The sequence below is a fragment of the Perognathus longimembris genome, chromosome 23 (genome assembly GCF_023159225.1).
Source record: "Perognathus longimembris pacificus isolate PPM17 chromosome 23, ASM2315922v1, whole genome shotgun sequence".
Lineage (NCBI taxonomy): Eukaryota > Metazoa > Chordata > Mammalia > Rodentia > Heteromyidae > Perognathus > Perognathus longimembris.
In genome coordinates this window covers 16,689,693-16,708,580 of record NC_063183.1, presented here as the reverse complement: position 1 = coordinate 16,708,580, position 18,888 = coordinate 16,689,693, and the positions used below count along the sequence as shown (strand labels likewise).

General features: G+C 47.5%; 1 protein-coding gene across 1 annotated transcript in view; it reads right to left on the bottom strand.

The window, feature by feature from the left end:
• Ift140 (intraflagellar transport 140) overlaps window positions 1-18,888 on the bottom strand; it is a 57,469-nt gene that overhangs the window by 33,537 nt on the left and 5,044 nt on the right. Inside the window, exons 6-18 of the mRNA XM_048332924.1 lie at window positions 18,010-18,185; window positions 17,163-17,254; window positions 15,874-15,980; window positions 14,441-14,586; window positions 13,412-13,615; window positions 12,992-13,064; window positions 12,654-12,745; window positions 11,335-11,462; window positions 9,815-9,932; window positions 9,203-9,333; window positions 8,033-8,201; window positions 6,847-6,978; window positions 2,167-2,366 (exon numbers count right to left, since the gene is read on the bottom strand). Of these exons, the coding sequence (XP_048188881.1) occupies window positions 2,167-2,366; window positions 6,847-6,978; window positions 8,033-8,201; window positions 9,203-9,333; window positions 9,815-9,932; window positions 11,335-11,462; window positions 12,654-12,745; window positions 12,992-13,064; window positions 13,412-13,615; window positions 14,441-14,586; window positions 15,874-15,980; window positions 17,163-17,254; window positions 18,010-18,185 (1,768 nt within the window). The remainder of the gene's footprint in view (window positions 1-2,166; window positions 2,367-6,846; window positions 6,979-8,032; window positions 8,202-9,202; window positions 9,334-9,814; window positions 9,933-11,334; window positions 11,463-12,653; window positions 12,746-12,991; window positions 13,065-13,411; window positions 13,616-14,440; window positions 14,587-15,873; window positions 15,981-17,162; window positions 17,255-18,009; window positions 18,186-18,888) is intronic.

Sequence of the window (18,888 nt, the reverse complement as noted above, 5' to 3'; positions counted from 1 at the left end):
AGGTTTAGGCTGGATACTACTCAGGAGGCAGAGATCTGAGGCTCACTATTCAAGGCCAGTCCGGGCAGGAAAGTCCATGAGACTCTTATCTCCAGTTAACCACCAGAAAGCTGGAAGCGGAGCTGGGAATCAAAGTGGTAGAGTGCTAGCCTTGAGCCAGAGCTCAGGGACAGCCTCCAGGCCCTAAATTCAAGTCCCACAAATGACCAAAAACCAAAAAAAGCCAAAAAGACACAGTTTACATTGCTGTAGACTCTGAACACACGGCCTGGATGGAAATCAACATGAGTAGAGTAGGAGGGAACAAGTAAGTGCTGTTGCTTTTGAGCTTCCCTTCAGCCAAATGCTGGATTGGTTCTTATACACTTCCAGACAGGCCCATCTTCTCAGTCCATAATGCCTCAGGTAGGTAGATAACAATCTGATAGCTCACTTTGGGATGCTAACCTGACCACAGAACAGGTAGGCAGACAAGGCCCGAGAGCTCACCTTGGGGTGCTAATCTGTCCTACGGAACTCAGGGTTGAAACAAGTCTGATAAATGCCTTCTCTGGCCGGTGCTGTACTGTGTGACCATGGCCACCAGGGGGCAGTGTGAGGGAGAGGAAGCTGACATTGGCAGGGAATGCGCAAAGCCAGATGTGGATCATCATCTAGCTGCTGTTCCTCTTCGCAAATGTCTAGCTTTGTCATTTATAAGCCTCTATGGAATCTAAAGCCATCCCTTTAGATTTTTTTTGGCTGTCCCTGGGGCTTGAACTCAGGGCCTGGGTGCTGCTGTCCCTGAGCCTCTCTGTGCTACCACTTGCGCCACAGTGCCACTTTCAGCTTTTTCTGTTTACGTGGTGCTGAAGAATCAAACCCAGGGTTGTATGCACACTAAGCAAGCACTCTACTGCTAAGCCACATACCCAGCCCCAACTTCTAGCTTTCTAGCTTTTTCCAAGTAGTTTATTGGAGATAAGAGTCTCATGGACTTTCCTGCCAGGGCTGGCTCCTAATTGCAATCCTCAGATCTCAGCGTCCTGAGTAGCTAGGATGACCAGCGTGAGCCACTGGTGCCTGGATTCCCTTTAGATTCTGAAGTTCATATTGTCCCAAGCATTTGTCTTTAGTCACAACAAATGGTGAAACTGGTAGAGCTTTAAACACATAATGCCTAACAAGCACTTATGCCCTCTATGACACACTCACCACCCAGAGGAGAAGGGACCAGAACCGGGTCCGTGAACAGCACCCTAAAGGACACACTGAGCTATGGCCTTCTTTCACCTGACTTGAATTATAGTAGGCTCTGGCCTTTCTGGCTTAGAAGGACAGTGGTCAAGGGATCCCATATAATCCTGAGGTTTTTTGTTGTTGTTGCTGTTTTGCTGGTCCTGGGGCTTGAACTCAGGGCCTGAACCTCTCTATGCTCAAGAGTAACACTACCACTTGAGCCACAGTACCACTTCCAGCTTTTTCTGTTTATGTGGTACTGAGGAATCGAACCCAGGGCTTTATGCATGTTAGGCAGGCACTCCACCACTAAGCCACATTTCCAATCCCTATATGAGTATTTTGAAAGGCGCCTTCCCGACTACAAAATCATCATTGCAAATAGCATTCCCCCTGAGCAACTTAATCTTATAACCTTCTTCTCCCATAGTATCAATCTTCTGTAGTTCTTCTACCCCTTTGAAATTAAAATTTGTCAAATACTTTTGCCAAGAGTTTCTGAGTTCCCTCTGGAATGGAGAGAAAGGTGCTTGTGCTTGACAGCTCCTCATTAATGCCTTCTTTACAACAATTTTAATTGCATTTCATCTTACTGGTTTAGTGTTTACATACTGACACTTTTGAGCAGAATTTAACAGTTGCAAAACTTCCAACCAGGAAGTACCCTGAACATGTACTAGTGAACAAAGCAATTAGACAACAGCTTGGGAGCTCCTGACACTGCAAAACCAAAGTGCCAGGCTTACTTGCTCCACCAAATGCACTGGCTCTGGGCATGGTGTATCACGTATGTCCTGCTCTCTGAGCTCTGCAGCTTTTCACCTAGTGAGAAAACCACTAAATGCACCATGACACAATCACAAAAGAGTTAATGACATAAAATCAAATTGAGTAGGCATAGGAAAAAATAAAGACTGCAACATGTGCCTATGGGAATGGAATCCTCACCTTTTGATGAGTTTGATAGATTTGAAAGCTTCGTCCATGTCTCCGATGGTGGCAAAGAAGCTGAAGTTGAGCATGGCATCTCGAGTGGACTTGTCGCAGTCCTCCAGCCCCACAAAGTCTCGAAGAGGTCTTTTGGCCACCATCTGGGGTATCTGGCTGTGATCAGAATCCACCTTGTCTTCAGTGTCTGCCTCTCCAGGCTGGAGGAGAAAGGCCGCATTTGCTTGTCAGTTTGTGTGCAAAGGTAACATTGACTCTTGGTCACCTCTACTTTTATGTCATCCTGGGAAAATCTACCTGCAGGTAGTCACAGGCTAAGTGGTCCTCTCAGGGTCCTAGAAAATGTTTAGAGTCACTGGAAATGATCCCAACTTCAGTCTTCAGTTGCAAATAACAAGTAAACAAAGGTTGTCGAGATATGAACTCTTGGGCTGGGAAGTGCTTGCCTAGCATGCATGAAGCCCTGGGTTCAATTCCTTAGTACCACATAAAGAGCTAAAGCTGGAAGTGGTGCTGTGGCTCAAGTGGTAGAGTGCTAGCCTTGAGCAAAAAGAAGTTCAGGGATAGTGCCCAGGCCCTGAATTCAAGCCCCAGGATTGGGGAGGGAGAGGGAGGGAGGGAGAGAGAGAGAGAGGGAGAGGGAGAGGGGGAGAGGGAGAGAGAGAGAGAGAGAGAGAGAGAGAGAGAGGGAGGGAGATAAACTCTTTTCTGAGCCTCCAACTCACTAACAGCAGAATCTCAACAACTAAAAATGGCTGTTGCAGGCTGGAAATATGGCCTAGTGGTTAAGTGCTCGCCTTGTATACATGAAGCCCTGGGTTCGATTCCTCAGCACCACATATATAGAAAAAAGCCAGAAGTGGCGCTGTGGCTCAAGAGGTAGAGTGCTAGTCTTGAGCAAAAAGAAGCCAGGGACAGTGCTCAGGCCCTGAGTTCATGCCCCAAGACTGGCAACAAAAACAAAACAAAGCAAAACAAAGCCCCAGGACTGGCAAAAAAAAAAAAAATTTAAAAATGGCTGTTGCTAGCCAAGTATATACCTGTAATCCTAGCTCCTAGGGATTAGTGACTGAGAGGATCATGTTTTAAGGCCAATCCTAGTAAAAAGTTTGCAGAATCTGTCTCAACCAATGTGTGTGATGCTATACACATAGCACTACCAATGTATGTGGTCTCAGCTATGCAAGAATAGGAGGGCTGGCAATGTGGCTTAGTGGTAGAGTGCTTGCCTAGCATACATGAAGCCCTGGGTTTGATTCCTCAGCACCACATATATAGAAAAAGCTGGAAGTGGCGCTGTGGTTCAAGTGGTAGAGTGCTAGCCTTGAGCAAAAAGAATCCAGGAATAGTCCTCAGGCCCTGGGTTCAAGTCTCTGGACTCACAAAATAAAAAGAATATAAATAGGAGTATCTTAATACAGACTAGTCTGGGCATAAATGTAAGACTTTATTCCCTCAATAACTAAAGCACAAAGGGCTTGGCTGAAATGGTCAAGTACCTGCCTAGCAAGTGTGACACCCTAAATTTAAACCCTACCTCGACTAAACCTAGGGTTCTCTCCCTCCCTACTTCCCTCTAGAGGCTTTTTTGCTCAAGGCTGGAACTCCACAACTTGAGCTACATTTCTACTAGTTTTGGCTAGCTAATTGGAGGTAAGAGTATCTCAGTCCACAAAGCTGGCTTGCAACTGTCATCCTCAGATCTCGGCCTCTTGGGTAGTTTAGGATTACAAGTTGAGTCACCAGCTCTCAGAGCCTGGGTCTCTAGTCTTCTACATCCAGCACTTCCTACATGAACTAGTGGGATCCACTGCTCTCCCACCATCCTCTGCTGCCCTTGCCTCTTTGGGTGCTGTGCTACACCACACTACCCAGCCCACTTTTTCCAGACTGGAGCCCCTGCTCTGCAGGCTCTCTCTCCAGTGGAGGGGATTAGTTACGTCACACCCTTCCTGGCCCAGGTCCCCACCATGAGTCTTCATCTCTCACTTCTGACTTCTGTGTTTTTAAAAACTAGCCCAAACTAGTCTTTAGCTTGCAGTCCTCTGGTCTCACTTTCCCAAGGGCTGAGACTGTGGGTGTACACTATTAGTGACGTTCTCCTGAATAACTCAGCCTCACTTCTCCTTTTGAGGCTTACCTGCAACTCCAGTGACCAGGCCTGGGGAGGACCTGGACCTTGAAAAAGTGGTGGGACCTGTCAGACCTGGCTGTGGCCTTCCCAGGCACAGAACAAGGTATACATAAAAGCCCTGCAGCAGTGAAGTCTGGGAGGCTGAATTTAGGGTCCACAGATTTCAACTCTCAAATGGGAGGCTGAAGAGTTTGACTTGAGTGAATGGGAAACTGTCAGGAAACGTACACAAAAACAAGATCTTATCCACACACACACACAAAAAATGCTTGGAGGCTGGGAATGTGGCTTAGTGGTAGAGTACTGGCCTAGCATACATAAAGCCCTGGATTCAATTCCTTAGCACCGCATAAACAGAAAAGGCCGGAAGTGATGCTGTGGCTCAAAGTGGTAGAGTGCTAGCCTTGAGCAAAAGAAGCTCAAGGACAGTGCAAGCCCCAAGTTCAAGCCCCAGGACTGGCACAAAAACAAAAATATTAAAAAAACATATTAAGAAAAATGTCGGGCTGGGGATATGGCCTAGTGGCAAGAGAGCTTGCCTCGTATACATGAATCCCTGGGTTCAATTCCCCAGCACCACATATACAGAAAATGGCTAGAAGTGGCGCTGTGGCTCAAGTGGCAGAGTGCTAGCCTTGAGCGGGGAGAAGCCAGGGACAGTGCTCAGGCCCTGAGTCCAAGGCCCAGGACTGGCCAAAAAAAAAAAAAAGAAAAGAAAAATGTCTGTTCTGGTATAATACATAGCAGCCAGACTTCCTATCATGATCCCCATTGGCCCCTATCAGGGTCTCATTAGAAGCCACTTCACTGTGAGCAGCCTGTGCAAACTCACAGCTCTGTGAGGCAAGGGCTACTTATTTCACACCGTAACTGTGTGACCACTGTGTGACTTTGTGGTCACACAGTGACCACACATAATACAGGCCTAGGGTCTAGCTGCTGAATTATCTCCCAGACCACCCCTGAATGAGTATACACTGCAAGCCTGGAGGAAAGGAACAGGAATTTGCACATAGGTAAACCCAATGACAGCAGTATTAACTTTATATATGCACGCACGTATGGATGTGTAAATGCGTATGTTTGTTATTCATTCAAACTTGAATGCTTCCACCTGCTTCCAGCTCCGGGGTGCTGAGACTACAGGTGGCTTCCACTGTGCGTGACCATAGTGTAGATAGCCTTTAAAAGAACAAAATGCGGGGCTGGGGATATGGCCTAGTGGCAAGAGTGTTTGCCTCGTATACATGAGGCCCTGGGTTCAATTCCCCAGCACCACATATACAGAAAATGGCCAGAAGTGGCGCTGTGGCTCAAGTGGCAGAGTGCTAGCCTTGAGCAAAAAGAAGCCAGGGACAGTGCTCAGGCCCTGAGTCCAAGCCCCAGGACTGGCCAGAAAAAGAAAAAAAAAAAAAAGAACAAAATGCCTTATGGCTATTCTTCAGCTGCACTCTTCAGTCTAAACTAATGATACTCCCCATATTGCTAAGTGACTAAGCACACTGTCCTCAGACATCGGGGGGAAGGAGGTGCTGGCTGCAGGTTGGGGAAAGCTGTGCTGGCTGCAGGTCCGCATCAGGCTGGAGTTGGCAGGCTCCTGGCAAGCTTTGCTAGGTGCCATGGTGTCCTGCTCAAACCAAATAGCCCCAGCAGCCCAGCAAATGTCAGTGCACACACAACACAACTGAACACATGACGTGGGACAAGGGTCTAGAGGAAACTATGTCAAGGTGACACACTGTAACTCGGGCTCTGTACTTACGACTGCGCTGTACAGGCCTCCTCTCTGGAACAACAACTGTGAGTGTGGGCACAGATGGGAGGTGAGAACGAGAGAGAAAAGATGCATAAATGTGGGGAAGGAACGAAAATCCACAATGTGGATCTAATGAGTTTTTTTTTTTTCTTTTAATAACTCTGGTCCTGGTCACTGTCCCTGAGCTTTTCAGCTCAAGGCTAGTGCTCTACTACCTTGAACCACAGCACCACTTCCAGTTTTCTGGTGATTAAATGGAGATTAAAATCTCACAGACTTTCCTGGCTTTGAACCTCCATCCTCAGCTCTCAGCCTCCTAAGTTGCTAGGATTATAGGTGTGAGCCACCAGAACCAGCTGATAGAATTTCAATGAGCTTTCCTATCTGATTTCTCAAAGAGAAATTAAAACACATAAGAAAGACAAAGTAAAAGAATGAAATTCAGAAAACCGTGAGTCTGGTGGTTGGAAAAATCTACTTAAAATGGGGCAGTCAAAGAAAGTTGCATGGATAGAGCAGCAAGTATTTGAATTTGGCAAGTTCCATGAACTCTTCCTGATTTTCATGAAGATCAACTCCATCTTAATGTATGTTAAAATGTAATATATAAAATGTTCATATGCCACCCTCTAGTAACCGTGCAGTATGTATGGCATTACATGATGATGTGAAAAATCAGAGCCAATCTAAACATATTCTTCTTTAGCATGTGTCCATCATTATGCACCTAGGGCTGGTAGCTCCCACAATCATGAGGTCCCTGCACCTGCCACGTCTCATGAACACATACCTTTTTCGTGAAGTAATAGTGGGGTACTTCCATCCCCAGGAGGTTCTGGTAGGCAGGAGGCAGGGGGAAGCTGTCATGGAGCAAGAAGCCATGTTCTTCGGAAGCGAAGAATGACAGAATCAAAACGCTTTCCTGAGAGAAAGGACAATATTATTCCAGTTTTCATATTCTTCCTGGTTTCTATTTTCATTGCCAGGGTGTTTTATGAAACCCAGAAAACACAGGAAGGAATGAACACAGACATAGCCAGGCTCCCCCTTGGGGCGTGACTACTACACTTCTCTGCCAAGGCTTTTCAGCTTGCACCAGCCCCTCTGGAAGAACCAAGCTGCTTTCCAGAAGGATGCATCCTGGAAGTCTTTGACAAGCAGACCCTAAGACGCCTCCTGCTTGAGCTAGTTAGGAAACTAACGAGCTCTTATGTTTTAAAGAGTTCTCCCCTTGGACTTCTTTCCTCTGATTTAAAAACCAACAGTGGCAACAAGGACAACAGTGACTCTCCATTGTTTTTGAGGACTAGTGAGTGCTGGACCTTGTCAACCTGTAGGCATTTCTGAACAGGAACTAGCAAGGGGTGAGAAAAAGGTGGAGCCTTTCCTCACATTGCAGTGTGAATGCTTACAACTGCATGTTACCTTCACAAAAGATGAAAGGAACTCAATCAAATGGCCAGGAAATAACCTTCCCACTAATGTGTGCTATCTCCTTTCACTCCTTGGCTAGGTGTTGTTCTCATTGCTCCCTGGCCCCAACAGACACAATTTCTCTGCCAATTTTGTTTCCCTCATTCAATGTTAGAGAAGCATTTTCCCCCCAGTATTTTAGGATCCAGGCCTGAGTTTGCTACTGAGAACCTCTGGGCACTGACACCAGCTGCAGTTGCTCCTGGGGCAGACTCTGACTATCCACATGAGTAGAATATTCTGGCCTGGAGCCTAATCCTGGAGGATGAGGGTGGGCTGACTTGTGCCAACTGACTGACATGTGAATGCTGTGCATAGATTCCTCTCAGCCAAATGGTGGGTTAAGGAGGCACAGAGACTGCTGGGCCTGACGCCGTGGGAACCAGATATTCTACTCCACATGAATGAATGTTCCTACTCATTTTCCCATGAGCCCTATCATGAAAACCCTATGCCTGGGTAACATTCACCACTATGTCGATGTGATGCTGTAAAGCAGGTACCAGGTGTCCTGTGCTGTCCTCCAGGGGGGTCTGTCTCTCCATAGCCTGTGGTGAAGCTCCAGGTGTCTCCTGCACAGCCTCACACACGAAAAGCCTGGGCTCACTCTGATCCCAGAAGTGGCTTATAGGAATGTAATTTTTCAGACTCTCATCCGCAAAGACACGGTTCCTAAAACAGAAGAAAAGATCCATCCCCAACTCAGAGAAGAGCATTTCTGCTAATACTACCTACAGCCACGGAGGAGTGCCACAGCCACCACCATGGTGTCCCTCTGCATCTCTGCACCCAACACGAGCGTGCATCCTGTCAGAAGGCTCACCCAGACTTTGAGGAATCAGGTGAGTCTTCAAGTCGAGTGAGGTACAGTTTGATGACATGTAGGTCTGGAGATCTTACAGAGGGTAAAGGACTCTCCCATGAGGTGACCCAGAGGTGACTGTGGTTTTTCTTTTTCCCTCCAGTAGTGGGGTTTGAACTCAGGTCTCAAGCTTGCTAGACAAGCAGTCTACCATTGAGCATCCCCCAGCCACCACCCCCCCACCCCGCTCTTTTCTTTGGTGGGGCCTGGGCTTTGAACTCAGAGCCTAGGTGCTGTTCCTGAGCTTCTTTCATTCAAGTCTAGTACTCTACCATTTGAGCCACAGCACTACTTCCAGTTTTTTTCAGTAATTTATTGGAGGTCAGAGTCTCACAAACTTTCCTGTCCTAGGCTGGCTCTGAACCGTGATTCTCAGATCTCAGCCTCCCGAGACCAAAGACTTGAATTTAACCCTAACTAAGCATAGGGTTTCTTTTTTTGTCTGTTTGTGCTGGTCCTGGAACTTCAGAGCCTGGGTGCTATCCCTGAGCTTTTGTGCTCAAGACTAGCACCTCTACCACTTTAAGCCATAGTGCCACTTTTGATTTTTTGTTTTTTTGTTTTTAGGTTAGTGGAGATAAGCATCTCATAGATTTTGCTACTCAGGCTGGCTTTGAACCATTGATACTCAGACCTCAGCCTCCTGAGTAGCTAAGATTACAGGCGTGAGCCATCAGCGCCCTGTTTTTACTTTTTGTTTATATTACTTCTAAGGTCTTCTGAGGTTTGGAAAAAAAACCTTAGTAACAACCTGCCTGGGTGTTGAGTAGCAAAGTCTGTTCTCAACATAATCCTCCTGCCACAATCTTACTTGTTAGTCTCGTGTCCATTAAAGGAAAGCGTCTCTCGCTGGTCAATCTGTCCAGTCTTAAAGTCAAAGATGGTCACGGTGTCCATCTCAACGTCATAGAAGCAGAGTTTGGAATCAGGGCTGTTGTCAGCCTGGGAAAAAGAAGACAGTGATGTGTGGCCTGTGACCTCGGCTCCCTGCATTACATATATGAGAGAACACCCTGCCGTTCGCCACGCTGCCTTCCACAGTGGTACACTCCCAAGATTCATAACTGGAAGAGAAACTTCCCTTTATTCTACTTAACAGTTTTGCTGTTTTGTTATTTTACACATATCATATAATTAGAGATTATAAATATATTTTGCACTTGAGCCAGACTTCCAGTTTGGGCTTTTTGCTGATTAACTGGAGATAAAGAGTCTTATGGATTTGTCTGCCTGGGCTGGCTTCTAACCATAGGGAAGATAGGAAGGCAGGAGGGAGCAAATGAAGGAAGGGTTGGGCTTCCCAGGAGGAAGATGGAAGATGTCAGCCAGGAGGGCACAGCCAGAGCAAGTGGAAGTGAGTAGGATGGGTCCTGAGCCCCCCACCCTGTCCAGGTGACAGCATCCAGGACACAGGCAAGCTCACCTTACTGAGCAGGATGCTGATCTTGTTCCCACTGGCATTGCATCGGAGGGAAGAGATGGCCCCCACCCCCGGAAGCAACTCAGCCAGGTTCTTGCAGTTGCAGTGCACCTTTGCCTCCCTGTGGGAGTAGAAAGGGAAAGACCTCAGTGCCAGGCACGGCGCTCTCCAATACCTGTCTGTCTTCTTTCCTTGCGCATGTCACTGAGACTGCAGGACCTTGGCTCGTGGCAAGTTCTGCTCAGCAGCTTGCTGCTTCTCATGCTGGCGTCACAGATGCCCCGGAGCCAGGCCAGGCCCGGGATGCAGGGGGGCTCTCAGGTACATGCTGCTGTTTTCAGCAAATGCCCTCCTCTTGTCAGCCTTGTGCTTCCCTTTCTACCACACCAAGGGGCCGCTACTGCGGGAGGACAGTCCCTCATCCTCCTCTGCAGCAACCTCCAGCAGGTCCTGTTTGCTGACAGGAATGATCCTTGGAATAGAACACAGCTCCTTTCTATACCATGTTCCCGGGAGCCCACGTGACATTTACTCTTCACATTTTTTTTTTCCAGTTTTGGGGCTTGAATTCAGGGCCTCAGCACTGTCCCTGGCTTTTTACTCAAGGCTAGCACTCTACCCCTTGAGCCGCAGTACCACTTCTGGCTTTTTCTGCTTATGTGGTGCTGAGGAATCGAACCCAGGGCTCTGTGCACGCTAGACAAGCATTCTAAAGTTAAGCCACATGCCTAGCCCTCATCACATTTCTTTAGGCTCCTCTAGTGGTGATAATTTCTCAGACTTGCCTGGTTTTTTAAGGCCCTGAGAGTTTTGTGGGGCTCTGCTCAGGAATGGAGCAGAACACCCCTCTACTGGGATCTGTGAGCTGATATTCCTGTGTGAGTGGAGTTCTGGGCTTCTGAGAGAGAAAGCATGAAGGCGGGGTGCCCTCTCATTACCTCGAGGACCCATGCTTCCAAGGTTGCCCCCACCTTGCTCACCTAGTGGAGGGAGTTTCATTGTCTTCACTGTGAAGGAGTGATCTTTTTTTAAAAAAACATGTTACGGTTCACACTTGTTGTAGAGTCAGCCTGGCTCTGATAAACACATCAAAAAGCAATGCTCGGCCCCACAAACATCCCCAATGGTTCGCCTTCTCCTCACACCGAGGTTAAGAATTCAGGCCAGGGCTGGGGATATAGCCTAGTGGCAAGAGTGCCTGCCTCGGATACACGAGGCCCTAGGTTCGATTCCCCAGCACCACATATACAGAAAACGGCCAGAAGCGGCGCTGTGGCTCAAGGGGAAGAGTGCTAGCCTTGAGCGGGAAGAAGCCAGGGACAGTGCTCAGGCCCTGAGTCCAAGGCCCAGGACTGGCCAAAAAAAAAAAAAAGAATTCAGGCCAAGACCTGAGACATATTAAAAATGAGGTGGCATATGAATATTGAAACAAGACCCTAGGAGATTTCTGGCATGGATCTAATTTTCTATCAATACACAGTTAATTTAAAAAGGTAATACTTCCATATGGACAAAAGCTGTACCTTCGGGAAAGGTCAAAGGTTTTGAAGTGAGCTAAGTCAGTCCCTACAACCAAGAAAGTCCCACAGATGTCCAGGATGCAGGGGTTCCCCTCAGACTCAGAAAACAGGAGGAGTTGCTTGACAGTCCCCTGAAGAAAGAAGAAACAGGAGCTCAGGAATGCAGTTTCCATGGCACTCCACTTCTGTTACCCAACACTCTTGAGTGGTCTTGTGCAGCCCATCAGGGCAGAGCACACTGCAGTACTGTGGGTGAGGAGGCAGAAACATGCACAGCACCCAGGAACCTAAAGGTGCAAGCTGGTGGGGAAAGATGGAATTCAAAGCTGGTCTTTCTGCACCCTCATTTCCATTCTTTTATCACTATATTATTTACTGTCTGACCACTCACTAGATGCCAGTGTGATGAAAGGGGCCTGGAGGGCAAGCACAGGGAACCACAATGGGTTCTGGCCATAAAAATCACACCCCAGCTAAAAGCAGCTGTGATCCTGTCACAGAAAGTAGCTGCATGTAGTGGGTTGGCAGTGGCTTCCCAAAAGACATCTCTACTTGAAACCTGTGGACAAGACCTCATTGGGTATTTGGGGATGTGATTAAGGATTTTGGGAGGAGATCATTCTGATTTAACATGGGTCCTATACTCAATGATGAGTATTTATATGTTTCATGCTGGAGATAGAACCCAGGATCTCGTTCATGCTAAGCATGCACTCTACTAGTCTAAGTGTGACTAGACACAGGAAAGAACACACGGATAGAGACCATGTGTGAAAATGGGGCAGAGTGGAGCGAGTTCTCTGCAACCCAATGACACCAACAATTGCCAGCAGTTCTGGCTTCTGGAAGCTGAGGCAGAACCCCAGGCAAAGGTGCCCTGAGAACACCTGGATTCGACGACAGCTTTCAGAACTGAGAGAGTAAATTTCTGAAGCCACTTGGTTTGTGGTGATGTGACAGCAGCCATAGGAAGCAAGTACCAAGTTATGCTGGCTTCTGGGAAGGAGGCATGGGATGCAGACAGGGAAGGTCTGACTCCACCCTGCTGCCCTCCCAGCCTCACCGGTGATAGCCCCATGTATTCAAAAGCCAGCAAAGTGGTCTTTTTCATGGCCCAAGGCCCTACATAGGCCCAATTTCAGAGGTCCCAATAGCCATGGATAGAGTAGCTTCCTTAGAATCCACCTTGACGAGTCACCTGACAGGGGAAATCAGATGGAGGCAGGCAATGTCAACAAAGGCTCTGGCTCAATCTAGAGAAAGAATCTGGGACTGTTCTGGTTTTTCTTCATTATTACAATTCACAGTAGCCACTTACTTACCTGCCAGGTCCGAACTTGAACTCGGTTTGGCTCCACTGTATAAATACTTTCCTCATACATTGCTAACACAGGGGACTCACACAGGAAGGACCCTGGAATGAAAGGTGAACACTGACACAGCAGCTGGTCATTCCAGAACATTCAGGAATCAGAGAGACCAGGCAGGCTGGCTAGCTCCGGGCTTCATGTTTTTCAGCAATGTTAACTGACATCAATAGGATGAGGCATGGGAGGCCCTGGCAGCATGGACCAGAGCCACAGTGCAGACTCAGGCATGGAAACTGACATGAGGGTCACCCCACATGCCAACACTCTGTGGGTAATAAGGAGACTCCCACCTGCATTCCGTAAGGTGGTTCCAGAAGGCTCAAAGATTGCTATCTGTTTTCCATTCCAGACGGCCACAGCATCCTAAGACAAACATGTCCAAAAGTAAAGGTCAGGAAGCGTGTGATGCAGATCACACACACAGCACACTGCCAAAGCCTGCCCTTCTCTCCCCCTGCCCCTGCCCCACCACACTGTGTCATGCCTCAGCCCAGCATGGGGCCACAGTGTCCCCCAAAGACAAAATGCCCCCAAGTTTTGATTATTATTTTCTTCATAAATATGACACACATGGAGATTCAGGAAGACAATCCAGGATGGAATTGGAGGTGGAGGTTCCTTGGTACCCTGAATCACCCCAAACAATGAGCAGGTCTTTTGCTCATGTTGAAGATCCTCGTCTGACCCCACCAGCTGCCGCTGGCAGTCACCTTGGTAGCAAACACTCCGCTGATGTGCATGTCTGTGCGCAGGCTGTAGGATCCCCCCATGGACAGGAAGGACACATTGAGTAAGCTGGGAGAGATCTGCACGGCAGCCACTTGCTGGTTGAAGTGTGAGGACATAGCCTGTTCACTGAGGATGGATACGGAGCTCATGGTGCTCACCGCCAGAAGATTCTTTCGGGAACCCCACTTCAGTCCCATGTGGAAAGAAAAAGAACAAAATGTGAGAAAGCCCAGATGCTGGACTTAACAAGGAGTTCAAAGTAGCTGCTACAGATATGCTCATTATAGTAAGTCATGCTTCATCAAGTAAGGGAAGGTGTTGTCAGAGACAGCACAATAAGGAGAAAGGAATTATGAAAAAAAAAAAGAACCAAAAGCCTATGAGAAATACAGCATATGTTCACACAGAAAGTCATATACAAATGTCACAGCAGCATCATTCAATAACTGCCCCCAAGTGTCTATGAGCCGATGAACAGATAAACAGATGGTAGTCATGAAGCTCTAGGCTCGATTCCTCAGCACCACATATACAGAAAAAGCCTGAAGTGGTGCAAGTGGTGCTGTGGCTCAGTGGTAGAATGCTAACCTTGAACAAAAAAAAAAAAAAGCCAGGGACAGTGCTCAGGTCCTGAGTCCAAGCCCCAGAGCTGGCAAAAAAAAAAAAAGAAAAAAAGAAAAAGAGAAAAGGATGACTTAATTATATGTTTTTGTTTTTTTTTGTTTTTTTTTTGCCAGTCCTGGGGTTTGAAATCAGGGCCTGAGCACTGTCCATGGCTTCCTTTTACTCAAGGCTAGCACTCTACCAACTTGAGCCACAGCACCACTTCTGCCTTTTTCTGTATATGTGGTGCTGAGGAATCGAGCCTAGAGCTTCATGTATAGGAGGCAAGCATTCTTGCCACTAGGCCATATTCCCAGCCCCAATTATATGGCCTTAAATCATCGATAAAAATAGGTCCAAAGCCAACTCCTTCCTCCATTTTGTGCAGCAGAAAAGGACAGCTGTACCTTCATTTGTGTGATGTTTCCTTCAAGCTCAGTGGGTGTCCGGAGGGCCCACATGTCCTTTCCCTCTACCCCACAGCTGCTTGGAGGGCCTGGCATTTTTCTCCACATGGCTATTCGCCCTTTACTGGTACCAGCTGCCAGAAGACCTACAGGTGAAAACAAAGTGCATGGGAATTGAGTTGAAAAACAAATTAAGTCAGGTGCTGGTGGCTCATGGCTCACACCTATAATCTTAGTTACTTAGGCCAAGATCTGAAAATCATGGGGCTGGAAATGTGGCTTAGCTGTAGAGTGCCTAACACACATGACTCCTTGGCACCACACAAACAGATATGGCTCAAGAGGGAGAGTACTAGCCTTGAGCAAAAAGAAGCCTGGGACAGTGCTCAGGTTCTGAGTCCCAAGCCCCAGAACTGGCAAAAAAAAAAACCACACAAAACAAAACAGTCAGCCTAGGCTGTTATCCAATTAGCCAGCAAAAAGCCTGAAGTAGAGCTGTGGCACTCAAGTGTTAGTACACTAGCCTTGAGCAAAAAACTTATCTAAACCCTGAATTCAAGCCCAAGTACAGGCACAAAATAAAAAAAAAAAAGATTTAAAGGGCAGTGGTGAAAGTTGTACTGTTTTCAGTTTGCTCCAATCTGTTCCCCGCAGTGCTCCACTGGTGCTGAGCACTTGGCAGGTGTTAAGTCAATGTCACTATGACTAATCGATCTCTTCTGACCTTGATAAGTGCCTTTATACCTATTATACACATATATACACATACTTTCCCTCTGAACACGTTTTCTTTTTTGGCCAGTCCTGGGGCTTGGACTCAGGGCCTGAGCACTGTCCCTGGCTTCTTCCCGCTCAAGGCTAGCACTCTGCCACTTGAGCCACAGTGCCACTTCTGACCATTTTCTGTATATGTGGTGCTGGGGAATCGAACCCAGGGCCTCATGTATATGAGGCAGGCACTCTTGCCACTAGGGCATATCCCCAGCCTCTGAACACATGTTTTCTACCATCACGAGGTTTCAGGAGGGGATAGGCATCAATGTCAGTGTGTTATTTACTAATCTTTGAGTAACTATATTCAAATAACTGATGTTAGTTACAATCATTATTTGAATAGGCCCTAAACTTCACTACATTTTGCATCTTGAACACAGTGCTTAAAGTTGGCCAGCTGGCCTGCCCGTCCTCCTACATCACTCCTACTTCCCTCCTTCCAGTACCAGGACTTGAGCACAGGGCTTTGCACTCACATTTGGCTTACTTGCTCACAGCAAGTGTTCTACCATTTAAGCTACACCTCTAGTCTGGCATCTTTGCTGATAAATAGGAAATTTACTTCCTACTCTGACTTAAATGTCAATCCCCTGATCTCAGGCCTCCTACTGGTACCCAGCCAGGTTTTGTTTCTTTCATGATAGGCCAAGAAATCTCACCTTTAGCTTTACAATAACAAACACAGTTTATATTTTCTCCTTTTTCAAAGCCAAACTTCTCCTCTGGACTTAGTATATAGTTTTCTCCTCGTTCCAAGTCCCAGAATCTGCAAGAGAAAGGTAAAAGCTGTGTCACCACTATGTTAGAGCCCCTCCCTCTCCCTCTGCTTGGAGTCCTGTGTTGAAACTGCACAACAGATTTAAGACCAGACAAAGGATATAGTCTTCAGGTTTGTAGTATAAGGGAATGTTGGGGTTGGGAATGTGGTTTGGTGGTAGAGTGCCTGCCTAGCATGCACAAAGCCCTGGGTTCGATTCCTCAGCACCACATAAACAGAAAAAGCCAGAAGTGGCGCTGTGGCTCAAGTGGTAGTGGTAGAGTGCTAGCCTTGAGCAAAAGAAGCTCAGGGACAGTGCTGAGGACCTGAATTCAAGCCCCATGGGGGGGGGGGAGGGGAGAGAGAGAGAGAGAGAGAGAGAGAGAGAGAGAGAGAGAGAGAGAGAGAGAGAGAGAGAGAAGCATGTTTAAGACCACTTTATGACCTGTTGGTAAAGTGCAGTTTCTTAAAGGTGGGTCACATGTGACATTAGGCCATGTAGAGAAGACTCAAACCCTAATCACATTAAGCAACACCAGAAGCCCCTGAACATCCATCCTGTGGACACCAAGTGCCTGATTCTATTTACTCTGGGCAGAGGATTTGGTGGCACACACCCAGACAGGAGGTAGGAACACTGCTTGAATCCATGAGCTGAAGATCTCATATGACTCAAAAAACCTAAACAGAGCCCTCTTAATAGCAGGCAAACAATTCCAGGAGCAGACAAAGGGGCCATGGGATCTGCTGAGGCAGGGAACTGCAGGGAGGGCACTGGGTTAGACGGGGTCTCCTGGGGCCTCTATGCTTTGTTCCTCCTCTGAAAGCTGGTCAAATGGTATCTTTAATGAGTAAAAACTCCTCATACTAATCTAGACACTGGTGGCTCATGCCTTTAAGCCTAGATACTCAGGAGCCTGAGATCTAAGGATTGTGGTTTGAATATAGTTCAGACAGGACTGTCTATGAGACTCTCATCTCCACTAAACTACTCAGAAAAGGCTACAAGTGGTGCTGTGGCTCAAGTAGTAGAGTGCTAGCTTTGAACACAAAGAGGCTCAAAGGACAGTGCCTAGGCCCTGAGTTAAAGCCCCAGGATTGGCAGGGGGGGGGGGTGGGAGGGAGAGCTTGTTCTTGCTGATAGAATTTTCTAGAAGCATGATGCACTTGAAAGGAAAGATAATCTCTTACCTGAGGACAGCTTCCCCTATGGCTGTCACGAGCAGGCCATCCTCAATCAAAGCAATGTCTGCCCGGTGACCAGTTTTCCCACTCAGCTTCACCTGTGTAAGGACAATGTGTGTGAAGGAAGCTGCGCCTCTTGCTGAGCTGCCTGCTCCAGGTTCTTTGAGCCTGGAATCTGGTCTTCAGTGACATCACGGAGATGCACCAGGTGGAGGGATCACAGGACAATTCATAGACGTGGAAATGTGAACTTGCTTTTCAAGATGTATAGGTGAAACAAATAGCAACTGGCGTGCCAGCCAAGTGATGGCGGCCTGGTATATGGCCCAAGGCAGGTGTTTCTAGGGTGCTCACTATTGCCACCTTGCACAGAACCATGTTGGCTAAAATTGTACCCTGCCACCCACTGGTGAGTGACTGAGTAGGTACTTCAGAGCCAATGCTATGTTCTGAACTGTGTTCTCCAAAATTTACACGTTGAAACTCATGGGACTATATGTAAAGATAGGGCCTTTAGGAGGGAATTGGGCTGAATGAATTCCTAAGGGAGGACGGGACCCTGGTGCAGTGAGAGGTGGCATTCTGTCATATTCCATGAGCTGTGAGCTAGCCCACTGACAGTGGCTGCAGGCTCCAGGAGCAAGTGTAGACTCCCCCAATACTCCTCCCATTTGCTCAGATGCTGGAAAACCTTGTTTCTATTACCTGTATAGACTGACCCGCCCATGGTAGAAAGTGAGCATGAATAGCCAGTTTAGCTGCCCTTGAACCAGTGACAGCTGTCCAGTCCAGTCTTGCAAATCAAAGACACTCAAAGTAGCCCCAAGAACTTGGCCCCGGTTTTCCTACTTGCCTTCATCACTTCTTCAGCTTCTCCCTCGGGTGTCACCACGTACAGGGACAGTAGAAGCTTCTCTGTGACTACCACCAATGCCTCCCTCTTCTCAATGTAGAACAGCGTCTGGATGGCACTGTCTGTGGATGCAACCTGGATGCTCTTGCCTTTCTCATCCACATAGTGCACTATCCCTGGGAACAGAGACAGGTCACTTTAGGGGCCCTGGCTTATCTGTGTTTCCCTGACACTCACAAGCAGCCATTTCTATCTACTTAAGGACAATTCCAAAATAAGACATCTTCATTATAAGAATTTAGAAACAGCACATTTGATAGTGTGATCTCCATTTTACGGGTCTAAGTGTCCCCATCACCTCCTTTCCCACGGTTCTCACAAAGGATCTTGCCTCTGCTGACCATGCTGGTTCTGCAGCTTAGTGACTCAGATCATCTCAGTCTGTTACCTTTAGGTTTACCTACATTTTCCCTATACCCATGCCTTTGACGATGGCCTCTTTTGTCTCGTTGGTGCTATGTTGCTGGTGTGCTCTCTGCCTTCTTGCCAGGCTCTCTCTGGACTTCCCCCACTTCTCCTGGTCAGTTGTCCCAAAGTGGCCCTTTCTCATTGCATGGTTTTCGCTTCCTCCTGCCCTGCATTAAGCTGTTGCTCCAACATTAACCAGCCTCGTCTTGGTGTCCTTTCTTCCTTCCTGGGTGTCGAAGCGGAGTGGGTGAGACCATTTCAAGGTGCAGGGATTGCTCTGGCTCATTTTTATGGCTCTGGAGGAGCCTCCTCACCCTCATCTTATTTTTCATGGGTAACTTGGCTTATTAAATGGAAAATCCAAGGTTCTCTAGAGAAGGCTAACTGAAATAATGTCTGTTACTAAAATCC